Source organism: Urtica dioica, chromosome 5, assembly GCF_054948205.1.
Source record: "Urtica dioica subsp. dioica isolate 48M chromosome 5, U.dioica_male_clone48M_v1_H2, whole genome shotgun sequence".
In the NCBI taxonomy this organism is placed as follows: domain Eukaryota; kingdom Viridiplantae; phylum Streptophyta; class Magnoliopsida; order Rosales; family Urticaceae; genus Urtica; species Urtica dioica.
This window is the reverse complement of record NC_142760.1, coordinates 16789871-16807853: the sequence shown is the minus strand read 5'-3', so window position 1 is coordinate 16807853 and position 17983 is coordinate 16789871. Positions and strand designations below refer to the sequence as shown.

At 43.1% G+C, this 17983-nt stretch overlaps 1 protein-coding gene across 1 annotated transcript; it reads left to right on the top strand.

Annotated features, from left to right (window-relative positions):
- The first annotated feature begins 3311 nt into the window (after nucleotides 1-3311).
- Nucleotides 3312-5034, top strand: LOC149397568 (uncharacterized). Its single transcript, XM_089614264.1, has 3 exons — nucleotides 3312-3512; nucleotides 3850-4191; nucleotides 4405-5034. The coding sequence occupies exons 1-3, from the start codon at nucleotides 3312-3314 to the stop codon at nucleotides 5032-5034; spliced, it is 1173 nt and encodes a 390-aa protein (XP_089470390.1).
- Nucleotides 5035-17983: the final 12949 nt, after the last annotated feature.

Below are 17983 nucleotides of genomic sequence, written 5' to 3'. Positions count from 1 at the left end.
GCATGCCCGGCCCGGCGGGCCTTATCCCCCATGTGGCCGGCCCGGCAGTGGGCCCATCGTCGGCGCTCGGCCCTAAGCCCGGCAGGCAATCCTCGCCAAGGCCCGCCCCATCCAAGCCTTCCTTGCGCGCACTGGGCTGTGGCCCGACCGGGCTCCCCCCTTGGGTAATGATCGGCCCGGTTGGTTGGCCTAGGCCCGGCCCATCATGGGCTAGGGTTTGTGGGAGGCCTGGGCCAGCCGCCACCTGGCTCCCGGCACCGGCTCCCTCGCTGGCGGCGTCACCCGCCTCCGGCAGCACCTCACCGGCGTCGCCCGTCCCCAACAACCCTCCACCGGCGCCGCCCGCCTCCGGTGAGCCTCCACTAGTGCACGCCCCTTCGAGCGAGGCCGGGCCCAGGCTGCCCGGGCCTCCATCGCCGCCGCTCACCTGCCAGACAGCCCCGCCCGGGCGGGTGGGGTCCTTCCTGGCATCGGCACTGACCCTAGCATCGCCGCCCAGGGCCGGCGCTACACCCCTCGCACCCGACGCGTTGGGCGCGGCTTCTCCGGGGACGAGCGCTCCACCTGCGTTGCTTGGGCCCAGCCAAACACCCCCCTCGTTGAGGGGGGTCTCCTCCGGTGGCGTCTCTGGCCCAGACGGCGGCGACTAGGGTCGGCGCGCATTCACCCAGGCCCGCCTCGCCGAGCGCACGCCCGCCTTGGCCGCGCGCGTCGCCAGCGCTCCCGGGACTCGCTCGACCGTCCCTGTCCGGCTGGGACGGGTCTCCCCCGGCACCAGCAGCGGCCAACACAACGCCGCCCATGACCGGCGCGCCTCCCTCGACGCCGGCCTCGCCGGGGCCTCCCTGGCCGGCTCAATCTGCGCGCACAACGTACCCAGCGCACCCCCCGGCCAGGCCGACCCTGCGCTGGTCGGCCAAGGCTCCCTCGGCGCCCGGCGAGCCCGGGCCAGTGTCCCCTTGGCGGCGCAGGCGGTCTCCGGTGCGCGTATCCTCTTCCTCGCCGACCAGCCACGCTTCGATCGAGGGAAAGTCGTCCACAACCATCTCTACCGCGTAATTACTCGAAGAAAGCAAGGGCGATGCGTTATGAGTGACCAAAGGGGATGAGAATTGAGCCCAAAAATCATCTAGGTCCACGTTTTGATTCCCGAGCAGAGGGAAAAGGTCGTCTTCGATGGACCCACCCCCCGACAGGTGGCTAGTAGGGTCCATTGACACGTGCGACGAAGCAAATGACACGGAAAATGATGCAACCTAAAGGTGCTCGAGACAAACCTTTCTACGGTGAGTCGCTCCGGTTGGCCGACGGCAACGAAGTTCTTGAGTTTACCGCCCAAGTTTCACTCAGCGATAAACTCGGGGGGCTAATGTTATCGGCCCGACCCCGATCGCGGCCGAACAAAGGCGAAACAACGTTAAACGACCCTTGCGGCTTGCCCCGGCCATTGGCCGGCCCTAGGGCCAGCCTCGGCCAATGGCTGGCCCAAATATCCTCGGCCATTAGCCGGCCCAAAGGCCAGCCTCGGCCAATGGCCGAGCCAAAAGCTATACCCGGCCATTGGCCGGCCCAAGGGCCAGCCTCGGCCAATGGCCGGGCCAAGATATCCTCGGCCATTGGCCGGGCCAGATTATACCCGGCCATCGGCCGGCCCAAAGGCCAGTCTCGGCCGACGGCCGGGCCAAATTATCCTCGGCCAAAGGCCGAGTCAAGGCTATACCCGGCCATTGACCAGCCCAAGGCTTGCCTCGGCCAATGGCCGGGCTATATGTTTCCACTCGGCTAAGGGGTTGCTCAAAACGCCCCTTGGTCGCCTATAAATACAGGAGTCTCTCCCTTGATCCAGGTAATCCGAATTTGAGTACTGAAATGCTATTGAAGTCGTAACTCACTCGTTTCTCTCACGTCTCGGCCTCTAAACACCTAAACCCTCTATATCCACCTCAATCCTACTAATGTTGAGCGTCGGAGAGGTAACCAGAGGCACCCCCTTTGTTTCCCCTTTGTAGTTCACACCTCTTTGCTTACTTTTTCAGGTGCTTGGACTAGATAGACACCACCGACAGCTAAGGGACGACTAGGGATACCAAGTCCGACACGCTCGAACCGAAGCGAGATCACTTGGTCCGGCCTTGGGTCTGACCGATTTTGGTTCCTAAATCTTTGTCCAAAAACGAGCGACAACAAAGACATTTAGTGAAAGTCCAACTTTTGCCTCTTAAGGTTTATCAAATTTTGATCGACATAATAATTTATTCTTTTGACAAAGTTATTTGACTAATCTCATCTTCATTGACAAAGAAAAAACATCAAAATATCGATGCATGTCCTACATAACAGTATCTAATTACAAAACATTTTGAATGTACACATTCTCATTTTGAAAAGAACATATGTTTACAATGGTCTTCGTAGTGATTTTTATTATTTTATAATTTTTTTATTTTAAAGTATATTTTTTAACAAATTTTAATCACTTTAAAATATGTTAGTTAAGTAATTTTTATTAATTATCAATTATATTTTTAAAGTAAATCTTTATTATCCACGTGCTACTATCTAGTATATATATATATATATATATATATATATATATATATATATATATATATGTATATATATGTGTTATATATATATATATATGTATATATATTGTTACTAGATAATTTGGTCTAATACCGAGCATAGTAGTCGGTATCCCGAGCAGCATGTAAAATCCAGCACCGAACTCAGGTAAAATGGACCTAAGAGTTAGCCAAGTGAAAAGGAACGATCCGTTCATAAGATAAGAACGAAACCTACCGATCAGAACTTCGGAGAGAAGAGAAGACCGTAGGTCAAAGACTAGTCAAACTAAAAGAAAACATATTTCAAATTCCTAAAACGCACACCTGAGTTCCAAAATCAAACAAAAAGTAGTAACCGTCCGTCTTTGCGAGAGGAAAGCGGTAGTTACCCAAAAACCATCTAGAACGTGGGATTGATCACCCCACGTTCACTAGAATAACCGCCAGAGCCCACGACAACGTGATGGAGGAAACAACCCCAGACGGGTATAAATAGGAGCTTGCAAAAATCCTGAAGGGACAGAGACTTTTAGATTCTTTTCTTGTTTCCTTCTATTTATAACCTCTGGAAAACACCGCTCTCTTGTATTAGATTCGTCGATATAAAGAGAAAGTCTTGCCTAAATCATATCAGTACTCGGAGTCTCCGTACTCGGAGCTTGTCTATTTTCGTAAGATATTATTGTACTAATTTTACAGGTCAACAGTTGGCGCTAGAAGGAGGGGAAAACTACGCTGAAGAATATGGCTAGTTCGTCCACACCCGTGAACGCTGTCTCCAACCAAGAAACGGAGATAGAGCACCATAATCGCACCTTGCCTCTTACCTTGGAAGAAATAGCTGAACTTCTTCCGGAACCTAGCCTCGAAGAACAGTTCAGGCAGATGCAAGAGCGTCTTTCAGTCCTAGAGGCGAGTAACAAAGAATTGAAGAGAAGGTTGCAGGCAAGGAAAGTCACACTACGAAGTGCAGTGGTGATCCCAGATGAAGAACCCTCACACCGATCAGGGAAAGAACCCGTTGAGCAGGATCCGCAGGTTAAGAAACCTCGGAAACATGCTAAGGATCGGTATGAGAGGATGGAAGACGACTCTGATTCCGAGAAGGAGCAGTCCAGTCAGGAAAAGATTCTTGATCGGTACCAGCCCTCTATGGATAAAAGTCGTTCGAACACTTTCAGAAATAGCATAGGAAGCTCGGAAACGGAAGGCAGTGCGAGCACCAACAAAATATATTTCAAAAGATTGGAGCATCGAATGAAGAAGTGGCTCTTGGTCAAAGGGGTCTATCCCAAAAGTCGGAGAGGCTGTCTATCCTTTCACGGCACGGGTGTTAGAACACCCGTTGCCCGATTGCTTCAGGATACCAAGCATCCCAGTGTACGATGGAAAGACCGACCCTGGAGACCATCTAGACACTTTCTCTTCTTGGATGTTGTTGCAAGGAGCAGCACCAGAAGTTTTGTGCATGGAGTTCTCTATCACTGTAACAGGCTCAGCCAAAAGGTGGTATAGAAAACTTAAGCCAAACTCTATAGGATCTTGGAAGCAGTTATCCAGAAAATTCATGGAACAGTTTGTCGGTTCCAGCTCGGGGAAAACTCCCAAGGAAAGGCTGTTAGTGGTAAGACAAGCCCATGATGAGTCATTGAAGGATTTTATTAATCGCTACTCGGAGCAAGCTCTTCAGGTTGACGATCTGAATGAAGATTTCAAGCTCTTCGGGATTTCCTCCGGCGTCCGAACTGAATCAAAGTTCTGGTGGTCACTTCAGAAGACTAGTCCAAAAGACTACAACGATTTCCTGAAGAGAGCTCAGAAATATATCAACGCGGAGGAAGCAAGGTTGGCGGCAAGAAAAGCGAAGCCACCAAAGAGTTATCGAGAAGAGCATAGGGAGCGACAGTCTGAGGATAACCGCCCACCCAAGAAAAGCCGGTCTGGAGCAGGGCCCCTGAAGCCTTTTTCCAGTAAGTTTGATAAGTATCATAAACTCAATACGCCGATAGAGGAGATATTTAGTCTTACGCAGGATAAAGAGGATTTCCCTAAGCCAAGGCCGATCAAGAAAGATATCTCAAAAAGAGATAAAACAAAATACTGTGCTTTCCATGCGGATATTGGTCACCGCACTACTGATTGTTTCGACCTCAAAGAAGCTATAGAGGCTTTGATCCGAAGAGGAGCATTGAAGAAATTCAAGGCCGAGCAAGGGGATCAAGAGGATCAGAAAGGCGAAGCATATGCTGAAATCTCGCTCATAGTCGGAGGACCCCATGTGGGAGGAAATTCGAGGAGCGCTCAAAAGTGCTATGTAAGAGAGGCCTACGTGGGACCCCGACAGATCTTGTTTACAGCCGAACGAAGGCCTAACAAGATAGCCAAGCCTAGAATGGAGCCAATCACCTTTACAGCAGAAGATGCTTGGTGGGTAATGTTCCCTCACAACGATCCACTAGTCATATAAGCTCTTATCGGAAACATGAATGTACACCGAATATTAGTGGATACCGGGAGTGCTGTTGATGTGCTCTACGAAGACACATTCAACAAAATGGGTCTTAAGCAAGACTCACTAGCTCCTTCCCCTGAAAATCTCTATGGCTTCACAGGAGACTCAATCTTTTGTCAATGGTGCCCACAAGAAGAGTAGTAGTGTCTATTTGTGTACATTTGATGTAATATAGTCTTACGAAGACTCTTGCTTGTAATTGCTTATTCATTAATAAAAAGTTGAAACGTTCATTCAATCTTCCTTGTCTGAAGCTTTATGATAAAACCATAGTCTTTTAGTCCATAAACAAACTAAACAACTTAAGAAGAGACAAATGTAGATTTGCATGAACAAACTCTTCGTAGTTTGCTTAAAATTATATATTCGCAATCTTAGGGTCAAAGGACTATTGACCTCAGTACGATTGTTAGAAGAATCTATGATATCTGGTTATGAGGCATTGAGAGTTGGAGACTCTATAGTTCTTCTAGGTATCTTTCGAAGGTACTGAATTGACCAGTGCACTTCTAGAAACAAGATAAGAACAAACCATTTAACCTCTTATGTCTCGAAGTCACTATGTATGAATTGCATCATGCTTACCTTAATCCTGAAATGAGACATGCCATTTCACAGCTTAGTATTCTCATTTGAGAAAGTCAGAGTTCGGACTCACTATGTGATTCCGAACAGGGCCTATTGGTGAAGTACTAAGTTGTGAGAATGTCATGAGTAACTTTGTGAAGTTCTCATAGATATGGAATTCATGTACAAGATTGCTGAAATGCAATGTATGTCACCTCATGCTTTGTTCCTTGGAGTGTGAATAAATGAACTGGCCAGTGTCCAAATTGAGTCCTGACTCTTTTGGATGAAACAATGTGACTTGTTAGCTCCTCGTCAATACATTGTTTCTAACTTATTCACAAGCGACAAAGGAGTTGAGGAAATAACAGCTAGAAGGGTAAAATGGTAATTTAGTAAATCCCGACTAGCTGATGACATTCATGAAGGGTAAACATAGATAATATTCAGTGGATCCGCTCATCATAATTAGGTCGAATTCTTGAGTAGAAAATAAATTCATTTGAACCGAGAGATTTTCAGTGTCAGCTCTTTAGTGGAGTCAGTTGGCATTAAGCTAAACTTGGAAAAGGTTTGTGAACTTTTGAGTCCAAGTGTTTAGCTCAAGCTTTGTTCATTTGGGTCCATGAGGTCACTGTCACGAATCACATCGATAGGAATAGTTAAACTGGAAGCTAAGTCAAAACAAGAACGAAAATTATCAAAAGGGTATTTTTGTCTTTTGAGACATAGGATGAAATGAATGTCAATAAATTTTTTGACAAGTTCATTTGATGACTTAATGTCACTCGGCCATGACTTGATTATTGGGCCTTGTGAATTAATTTCATTTCATAAGAATTTTATTGAAAATTCTTAATGGGCTTTTCTCATGTTGTCATGAACAAATGAAGAAGCTTCTAGAAGCTCCTTCTAGATGAGAGATGGGCGCCCAAAATACCCAAGAGAAAGAGAATATTTTGTGCATAAATGTATCAAGATACTTGCCAAAAGAAAAAGAGGAAACAAATTTCCTCTATGAGGAAACAAGGAGAATCGGCCAAGGCAACCAAGAAGGGAAACAAAAGAGGAAACTAATCCCTTGTGGATTGAATGAGGTGGGCGCCTATGTTGATAGGAATGGGTAATAAAAGATTGCTCATAAAGGCTTGGAAAATAAGAGGAAACTACTTCTTTCCAAGGCCAACCACTCTCCTATAAATAGGACCCTAATTCCCTTCATTTTCTCATTCCACACAAGTTAGAGATTGAGAGACTCTCTCTCTAGACATTGTGGCCGAAAATCCTCTCTCTCTCTCTCTAGTTTATTTTCGATTTTTTCTTGTCTTGGCACCTAGGTCCTCACTCGACCTAGTGTTTAGCTCTGCGACTTCAAGACTTGTTCTTAAGTCGTAGTGTTTAAAAGTGCCCACTCACTGATTCCTTTATTTCGAGTGATTTAGTGATAGAAACTTTCGTGGTTGCTCGAGGTGCCGAGGAAAGAAAGAGAGACGTGCTGCGAGGGGAGACGAGCGTTGCGAACTTTCCAAAAGCTTCTTCAAAGTTCAAGCTTCAAGAAAGGTTAGTAAACTCTTAGCTCATATGGATTTTTAATTACATGTACTTGCTTCTTTGTCTAGGTTAGTAAAAACTGTTTTTACTTGAAAAGAAATTTTTTAAAATTCCGCCGCTTCCCGAAGCGTTTAATCTTTTTCTTAAACCCTAGATCAATTCCAACAAATGGTATCAGAGCTATGGTCAAAGATTAGCATGTACATGTTTTTAAACTTATGAGCTTGAAAATCGTTTTCGAAAGTTTACTAATTTTGTGACAAGTTAGAATTGCAATCTTAGATATTTTTTTTAATTTATTGCCCTTGCCGTTAATTTAAAAAGCATGTTGATTTTCTATGAGTTTGGGATGTTTTTAAAACACATTAGAATCAGTTCTAAAAGTTTTTAATTTTTTATATTGAAAAACGTGTTTTAAAGGTTTGAGAAATTTCGGTAAATTTTGTGACTAGTTACCTTGTCTTTCTAGTTTCTTTTATTTACCGTATTCGTTTTATGCTTGTTGTTATTTCTTTTATATCATGTTATTACCTTGCTAATAAAACACAAATAAAAGTTTTAACAACCTTTCATAAAACGTTCCGTTACACTCGATTCTTTTTCACACCTAAAAAGGACCAAAGTTTTAATTATTTCTTTTTCTTCGAGCTGGAGTAAACCCGCATTAAAAGTGGCATAACTCTCTGCTAAGAAACCTAAATTTAATGATTCTTGAATCAAATTAAAGCTCTTTCTGTCCTCTGTCCAATGCCACCGGTTTCGGCTCAAAAGGACATTGGAGTCGCCAGATATGGCGATTTTACTCCGAGGTGCGCGGCTGTCTGAAACTCCAGTTTTTTAGAAATCCGGATTTTCAAACCCCACTACCATGAGTTATAGAACTCTAATGAGAAAATTTTCTTGAGCAAAAATGTTTTACATATGATTATAAACATGATGTGTAAGATTAAAAGTTTTGATTTTTGAAAGATTAATTGAAATTGAGTTTTTTACAAAACTAGTTTGAATTTTTGAAAAACCGTTTTCACTTTCAAACTTGAAAATATTTTGTCACCCAAATCAAATAAATTTTCAAAATGTTTTCAAAACTATATCTATATCACATATGTTCAAAATCTATATGCTCTTGAAAATTTGAGTGGGAGGTCTCCTTGTAGACAAGCCGAAAAATAAAAAGATGTGTAATCTCAAACTTTCAAGTGTTCGAGTGAGTTGAAGTTCGCACTTCCCTCACGCACTTTCCCGAAATAGAAAATAGGAAAAGATCGAGTATGTACCTTGTGCCTTTATGCACTAATACTACTCTGAACATGTCGATCTAGGATTCTCTTCTAGTTGTCCGCTCTGTCGCTCTCTAACTAGGAAATTTGTTTCCGAAATTATAAGAGTCGATGAACCAACTCCAAAAACTAAGTGGGAGGGTTATACTTGTTGTTTGTAACCCACGATCCCCAACACTAATGAAAAGTGCAAGTGTCGCCGGACTAAGAGTCACCCTCGTGGCCCTCTCTTAAATGAGAGTACTCAAGGGCGCTTTGCTCTGATCATTGCTCAATGAGCTACGTCCGAGAGTGAGACGATGATGGCAAGGCCTCCCCTTGGGGGATTGTTTTTCAAAGTTGATCTTTTGGACTAAGTGGTTGGTTGCACACTTAGGTTCAATCCCTAGTAATACTCCCTCGAGGCCCTGCGAAAGGATGTGAGTGATCAAACCAATTTACAAGGTGGCTAGTCAAAATAGATGTATTGATATCTTGGCTTAGCATTAATGATGTGTCATTTACTTATAAAAGGAGATTTTTTGCGGCCTTCTCTTGAGGGAGTAAATTATCGTTTGGTTTATAACACCTTTGGATTTTATAAAAGTCCTAATAAAACTTAAATCCTAAACCAAAGACTAATCATAAACTTGTTTCAACTTATATAGGCAATATGTCTCTCAACCATCTCTCTATCTTTCTTTCCTCGATCAAACTCGAAAACGAAAATTATGTAGATTCGAAACGTAACCTCGACATAATACCTACCGTTAACAAGCACAAATGGGTACTCACCACCCCGTGTCCTCCTCTGACGAATGATGATTCAACTCAAGAGGACAATGACGCCTTAGCGACCAGGCTTCGATCCGATGAGATTGTGAGGTGCTATATCTTGGCATCTATGAAAAATATGCTAAAAGAGCAACATCATGACATCGAGACTGCCGCTGACATGCTCTACAATCTCCTTGAGATGTTTGGAGGGCAAAGGCGTCAAACAAGGCTACAAGCAGTCCGACAGTTTATGAACTGTCATATGCAGGCTAGGACTCCTGTTGGAGACTTCATGATACTGATCATTAGTTTTCTGAATAAAATGGAAATCCTAGGATCTGAGATTGATGGGAAGAATATCATAGATATGATCTTAGAAACTCTCTCCGCATCTCTTGATACCTCCAAGATGAACTACTTCATAAACAAGCTAGAGTACACTGTTACCAAGCTTATGAAGGGACTTCACACTGCTATAGGTCTCACTAAGAGAAAGAGGAATCAATGAGAGGCACATGCTACTGAGCAAAAAGCCTCCGCCTCTGGAACTAAGAAGAGACTTTACAAGGCCGATAAAAAGAACTGTCATGCCTATCTCAAAGCAAAGGAACATAATATTGTACTAGTTACCGAAGCATGCTTAGTAGCTGATAATGTATCAACGTGGATTCTTGACTCCGCTGCTACTAACCATATTTGTTGTTCCTTGAATGGTTTCAAGAAAACCAAAAGCTTAGAGGAAGGCGAGTTCTGTTTCAAATGGGGTGATGGGAGCCTGGTGTCTGCGAAGGCTGTGGGATCCGTGATGCTGTCTTTTGAAGACCGCACTTTAAACTTGAATAATGTTTATTTTGTTCCTACCTTTGGGAAGAACTTAATATCCGTTGCTCGTCTTCGTGAGCAAGATTATTGTTTAAAGTTCATTAAGAATGGAATTCGTATTTCGTTTCCTGATAATTCTTTTGCCACTGATGCATGTATGAAGAATGCTCTTTTTTACATCTATCACACTCAACCTTCTCTTTTAGACACCGAAATAGATAATGATCTAATTAGGGAGCCAAAGAGGATCAAACTTTCTGAATCCTCCGATCTAACAAAATCAACATACCTCTGGCACTTGAGACTTGGTCATATCAGTCTAGATAGGTTTAAGAGACTTGTGAGGGATGGTCCACTCCAAGCCTCTGCAATAGGTTCACTACCTACTTGTGAATCCTGCATAGAAGGAAAAATGACTAAGCGACCTTTCTCCGATAAGGGTCGAAGAACCACTGAGTTGCTGGAACTAGTACATTCTGATGTATGTGGTCCACTCAACCAACAGGCACGTGGAGGATACGAATACTTCGTTACCTTCACCGATGATTACTCACGATATGGGTTTGTCTATTTGCTCAAACACAAATCCGAGACCTTTAACGTATTTAAGGTCTTTAGGGCTTTAGTGGAAAAGCAAACTGGCAAAGTGATCAAAACCCTTCGATCTGATCGAGGTGGTGAGTATATGTCAGGAGAGTTCGATGACTTTCTTAAAGAAGAAGGTATCGCTTCTCAGCTTACCGCACCTGGCACGCCTCAACAAAACGGAGTGTCAGAGAGAAGAAACCGAACTCTTATGGAGATGGTTAGATCAATGATGAGTTACTCATCACTCCCTCCTTCCTTTTGGGGATATGCCCTCGAAACAGCCACTTACATTCTGAACCAAGTTCCGTCTAAAACGGTTCCTGGCACTCCTTATGAAAGATGGACTGGCCGTAAAGTAAGTTTGGGCCACATCAAAATTTGGGGTTGCCCTGCACACGTGCTGAGGCAAAAGACTAGCAAGTTGGCTAGTAGGTCAGAATTGTGCCTGTTTGTGGGATATCCAAAGGAAACCAAAGGTTTTATTTTCTATAGTCCCAAGGACGATAAGACTTTCATTAGCACGAATGCTCGTTTCCTTGAGGAGGACTTCATGAAGGATGCGAAACCTAGAAGCAAAATTGTGCTTGAAGAAAAGTTGGGTGAGGAAGCTTCTACCTCATCTGTAAGAACTGTTCTTACCCCAACTAAAACACAACCTAACTCATCAGAATCTCGTCAAGTAGTACTTTGACGTAGTGGGAGGGCTACTCAAAAGCCTGACAGGTACATGTCTTATGGAGACTCTCTCGTTGCCGTCTCTGACATGGATGATCCTGTTTCCTATAGCCAAGCGATGGCTTGTTCTGAATCAAACCTTTGGCTTGACGCCATGAAAGTTGAAATGCACTCGGTGTATGTCAACAAAGTCTGGGAACTTGTAGACCTTCCTGAAGGGATTAAACCCGTAGGGTGTAAGTGGATATACAAGAAGAAAAGGGGTCCTGATGGGAACGTCGAGACGTTCAAAGAACGACTTGTGGCGAAGGGTTATACCCAACAAGAAGGGATTGACTATGAAGAAACCTTCTCTTTAGTCGCGATGCTTAAGTCCATCCGAATACTCGTATCCATAGCTACAGCTCTCGACTATAAGATCTGGCAAATGGATGTTAAGACAGACTTTCTGAATGGCAATCTTGACGAGCTCATTTATATGGCTCAACCAGACGGTTTCGTGGAAGAAGGTCAAGATACCAAGGTTTGTAAGTTGCTTAAGTCCATTTATGGATTAAAGCAAGCATCTAGGTCATGGAATATCAGATTCGATGAAACTGTAAAGAGCTTCGGCTTTGAACAGTCAATAGATGAGCCTTGTGTTTACGAGTTAATACACGAAGGCAAAGTTGTGTTTCTGGTACTATATGTCAATGATATACTACTCATTGGTAATGACGTGGGTAAGTTATCTGAGGTTAAGGTCTGGCTGGCAAAGCAATTCGATATGAAGGATCTAGGAGAAGCCGCGTACATTCTGGGGATCCAAATCTTTCGAGATAGGAAAAATCGGACCCTGTCGCTCTCTCAAGATCTTATATTGATAAGGTCATGGATCGCTTCTCGATGCAAGACTCCAAGAAGGGCCAAACACCCTTTAGGCATGGAGTTTCACTCTCTAAGGACAAGTCTCCCAAGACTGCACAAGAGATTGAAGACATGAGGAAAATTCCTTACGCCTCTGCCGTAGGAAGCCTCATGTATGCTATGCTTTGCACTAGACCTGAAATCTGTTTCGCCGTTGGCGTAGTTAGCCGTTTCCAATCCAACCCTGGACCCGAGCACTGGATTGCTGTTAAGCATGCTCTTAAGTATCTTCGAAGAACTAGGAACTTGATGCTTACATACTCATGTACTGACCTGACTATGACCGGATATACCGACTCCGATTTTCAAGCGCATAAGGATTCCAGGAAACCCACTTCAGGATCTGTGTTCATCCTTAATGGTGGAGCTGTTGTGCGGAGAAGTATTAAGCAATCTTGCATTGCTGACTTACAATGGAAGCAGAATACGTGGCTCCTTGTGAAGCATCCAAAGAGGATGTATGGCTTAGAAAATTTCTTAAGTATTTGGAAGTTCTTCCAAACGTCGATGAGCCCATGACCCGTTATTGTGATAATAGTAGGGCTGTCGCTAACTCAAAGGAACCTCGAAGCCATAAGCGCTCTAAACATATTGAGAGGAAATACCATTTGATTCGAGAGATCGCGCAACGCGGAGACGTGGAGGTGAAGTAGATCTCTGGCAGATCCATTCACCAAGTCCCTAGCGAACATGGTCTTCGACCAATTTCGAGAGGGATTAGGCATGTAGGACTACTCACATCTTCTTTGAGTCAAGTGGGAGTTTGTTGTCAATGGTGCCCACAAGAAGAGTAGTAGTGTCTATTTGTGTACATTTGATGTAATATAGTCTTACGAAGACTCTTGCTTGTAATTGCTTATTCATTAATAAAAAGTTGAAACGTTCATTCAATCTTCCTTGTCTGAAGCTTTATGATAAAACCATAGTCTTTTAGTCCACAAACAAACTAAACAACTTACGAAGAGACAAATGTAGATTTGCATGAATAAACTCTTCGTAGTTTGCTTAAAACGATATATTCGCAATCTTAGGGTCAAAGGACTATTGACCTCAGTACGATTGTTAGAAGAATCTATGATGTCTGGTTATGAGGCATTGAGAGTTGGAGACTCTATAGTTCTTCTAGGTATCTTTCGAAGGTACTGAATTGACCAGTGCACTTCTAGAGACAAGATAAGAACAAACCATTTAACCTCTTATGTCTCGAAGTCACTATGTATGAATTGCATCATGCTTACCTTAATCCTGAAATGAGACATGCCATTTCACAGCTTAGTATTCTCATTTGAGAAAGTCAGACTTCGGACTCACTATGTGATTCCGAACAGGGCCTATTGGTGAAGTACTAAGTTGTGAGAATGTCATGAGTAACTTTGTGAAGTTCTCATAGATATGGAATTCATGTACAAGATTGCTGAAATGCAATGTATGTCACCTCATGCTTTGTTCCTTGGAGTGTGAATAAATGAACTGGCCAGTGTCCAAATTGAGTCCTGACTCTTTTTGGATGAAACAATGTGACTTGTTAGCTCCTCGTCAATACATTGTTTCTAACTTATTCACAAGCGACAAAGGGGTTGAGGAAATAACAGCTAGAAGGGTAAAATGGTAATTTAGTAAATCCCGACTAGCTTATGACATTCATGAAGGGTAAACATAGATAATATTCAGTGGATCCGCTCATCATAATTAGGTCAAATTCTTGAGTAGAAAATAAATTCATTTGAACCGAGAGATTTTCAGTGTCAGCTCTTTAGTGGAGTCAGTTAGCATTAAGCTAAACTTGGAAAAGGTTTGTGAACTTTTGAGTCCAAGTGTTTAGCTCAAGCTTTGTTCATTTGGGTCCATGAGGTCACTGTCACGAATCACATCGATAGGAATAGTTAAACTGGAAGCTAAGTCAAAACAAGAACGAAAATTATCAAAAGGGTATTTTTGTCTTTTGAGACATAGGATGAAATGAATGTCAATAAATTTTTTGACAAGTTCATTTGATGACTTAATGTCACTCGGCCATGACTTGATTATTGGGCCTTGTGAATTAATTTCATTTCATAAGAATTTTATTGAAAATTCTTAATGGGCTTTTCTCATGTTGTCATGAACAAATGAAGAAGCTTCTAGAAGCTCCTTCTAGATGAGAGATGGGCGCCCAAAATACCCAAGAGAAAGAGAATATTTTGTGCATAAATGTATCAAGATACTTGCCAAAAGAAAAAGAGGAAACAAATTTCCTCTATGAGGAAACAAGGAGAATCGGCCAAGGCAACCAAGAACGGAAACAAAAGAGGAAACTAATCCCTTGTGGATTGAATGAGGTGGGCGCCTATGTTGATAGGAATGGGTGATAAAAGATTGCTCATAAAGGCTTGGAAAATAAGAGGAAACTACTTCTTTCCAAGGCCAACCCCTTTCCTATAAATAGGACCCTAATTCCCTTCATTTTCTCATTCCACACAAGTTAGAGATTGAGAGACTCTCTCTCTAGACATTGTGGCCGAAAATCCTCTCTCTCTCTCTCTAGTTTATTTTCGATTTTTTCTTGTCTTGGCACCTAGGTCCTCACTCGACCTAGTGTTTAGCTCTGTGACTTCGAGACTTGTTCTTAAGTCGTAGTGTTTAAAAGTGCCCACTCACTGATTCCTTCTTTTCGAGTGATTTAGTGATAGAAACTTTCGTGGTTGCTCGAGGTGCCGAGGAAAGAAAGAGAGACGTGCTGCGAGGGGAGACGAGCGTTGCGAACTTTCCAAAAGCTTCTTCAAAGTTCAAGCTTCAAGAAAGGTTAGTAAACTCTTAGCTCATATTGATTTTTAATTACATGTACTTGCTTCTTTGTCTAGGTTAGTAAAAACTGTTTTTACTTGAAAAGAAATTATTTAAAATTCCGCCGCTTCCCGAAGCGTTTAATCTTTTTCTTAAACCTTAGATCAATTCCAACACAATCCTACCCAAGGGAATAATCTCAATCCCAATAACTGTGGGAGAGAACCCAAGAAGTAAAACCACTAACACTCCATGGGTAGTAGTTCCACGAAAATCTTCATTCAATGCGATCATTGGCAGGCCGACTTTGCAATCCCTCGGAGCCATCGCATCGGTGGAGTATTTGAAGATGAAGTTCCCTACCAAGCACGGAGTAGGTGAAGTAGTAGGAACTCAGGCTATCGCAAGAAGCTGTTATGCAAATTATCTCAAAGAGAGTCAGGACAAAGATGTCCACAAAGTAATGATGATCGACTCAGACTTCGACCCACGCCTTCCAAGTCGAGAAGAAATTGGCCTAGGAGATGAAGTTGAGGAGATCACTACGGATCCGAAACAACCTGAGAAGAAGCTCAAGATTGGAAAATATCTTGAATCAGGTACCAAAAATAATTTAATTTCTCTTTTGTCTAAAAGCTTAGACGTATTTGCCTTGTCACAGTCCGACATGACAGGGATAGATCCTCAAGTAGCATGTCATAGGTTAAATATAGATCCTAAGGAAAAACCTATTAGACAAAAGAGGAGTGCCTTAAACTCCGAGAGGTATATAGCTTTAAAAGAAGAGGTGGACAAGCTAATCTCTAACGGGTCGATAAAAGAAACTAAATATCCGAAATGGGTAGCCAATCCCGTCCTGGTCAAGAAACCTAACGGGAAATGGAGAACTTGTGTAGATTTTACAGATCTAAACAAGGCTTGCCCAAAGGATAGTTTCCCAATGCCGAGAATAGATCAATTAGTAGACGCCACAGCAGGTCATGAAATTTTAAGTTTCATGGATGCTTACTCTGGATATAATCAAATCCCCATGTATGGTCCCGACCAAGATCACACATCATTTATAACTGACCGAGGGCTATACTGCTACACAGTAATGCCTTTCGGATTAAAAAATGCGGGAGCAACATACCAGAGATTAGTAAATCGTATATTCGCTGAATTACTCGGAATCACGATGGAAGCATACATTGATGATTTATTGGTTAAAAGCCGAAAAATAAACAAACATACGGATGATCTTAGAAAATCATTCGAAATTTTAAAACAATATCGCATGAAACTTAATCCTCTAAAATGTACTTTTGGTGTCTCTGGAGGAAGATTCTTAGGTTTTATCGTTCATGAACGAGGCATCGAAGTGAATCCAGAGAAGATCACCGCCTTAATGAACATGACACCGCCGCGAAACATAAAAGAAGTACAGAAGTTGACAGGGTGCATAGCTGCATTGAGCCGTTTTATTTCAAGATCAACTGATCGGAGCATTCACTTCTTTAATGCGCTCAGAGGCTCTAAAGAATATTAATGGACCAAGAAATGCAATGAAAGTTTCGAGTCTCTGAAGGAGCACTTGGCATGGCCTCCCACTTTAAGAAAAGTACAAGAAGGAGAGCCCCTGGAAATTTACTTAGCCGTATCGGAGCACGCAGTCAGCTCGGCATTAATCAAAAACGAGGGAAAACACCAGGTCCCGGTTTATTATACTTTGTGACGCCTCAACGAGGCAGAAGGAAGATACCCGGAACTCGAAAAGCTGGCCTTCGCCCTCATCACCGCATCCCGGAAGCTGAAACACTATTTCCTCGCACATCCGATTACGGTCCTAACCAATTTCCCGCTCCGCCAAGTGTTGCAAAAACCCGATGTGTCCGGAAGATTAATGAAATGGTCGATCGAGTTGACACAATATGATATACGCTTCAGCCCCCGACCAGCAATCAAAGGACAAGCAGTAGCTGACTTCATTGCAGAATTCATGTACAGACCGATTGATTTCCCGATTTGGGAAATGTACGTAGATGGAGCAGCCAACGAAAAAGGGTCCGGAGTCGGGATTTTGTTGTCCAGTCCAGAAGGAGACAAGGTAAAATTTGCTCTAAAATTCGATTTCAATGCTTCAAATAATGAAGCTGAGTACGAAGCTATGATACATGGACTTCAAATAGCAAAAGATTTAGAAATCAAAAAGCTCAAAGTATATTCGGATTCCCAGTTAATTGTTAATCAAATGAAATTTGAATTTCAGGCAAAAGGCGAAAAAATGTCGCTATATGTCGAGAAAGCCAGAAATCTGGCAAACGAATTCGAACTCTGCGAAATCACCCAAGTCCCCAGAGCTATGAATGAAGAAGCCGATGCATTAGCGAAGTTAGCCACCCAAGGATCCGACTCGGAGTCAATCCCAGTAATCAAAGTTGGGCAGCCTAGTATCGAGCAGACCCCTCTCGTGTTTCAGGTCGACCAACGAAAGTCATGGCAAACTCCGATTAAGGAATATTTGCAGCATGGAGCTCTGCCCAAGGATAAAAATGAGGCCAGAAGCTTGAAATTCAGAGTTGCTCGGTATTTCTTAGAAGGCCAAAATCTCTACAAAAGAGGATTTTCCAAGGCTCTCCTCAAATGTCTGGACGAAGATGAAGCCGAATACACTCTCAAAGAAATCCACGAAGGGATATGCGGAAGTCACATCGGATGCGAGGCATTAGCACAGAAGATTATCCGGCAAGGACTCTACTGGCCGACATTAAAAGCCGACGCCCGACACATGACACAAAGATACGTCAAGTGCCAAAAATTCTCTAACATCCCGAGGCTCCCTCCTAATCCTCTCATCTCCCTCTCATGCCCGATTCCATTCGCAGAATGGGGAATAGATTTAATCGGAGCATTGCCAACAGGCCGAGGTGGATGCAGGTACGCAATAGTAGCCATCGATTATTTTTCAAAATGGGTCGAAGCCGAACCCTTGAATAAAATAACTGCTCATGCAATTG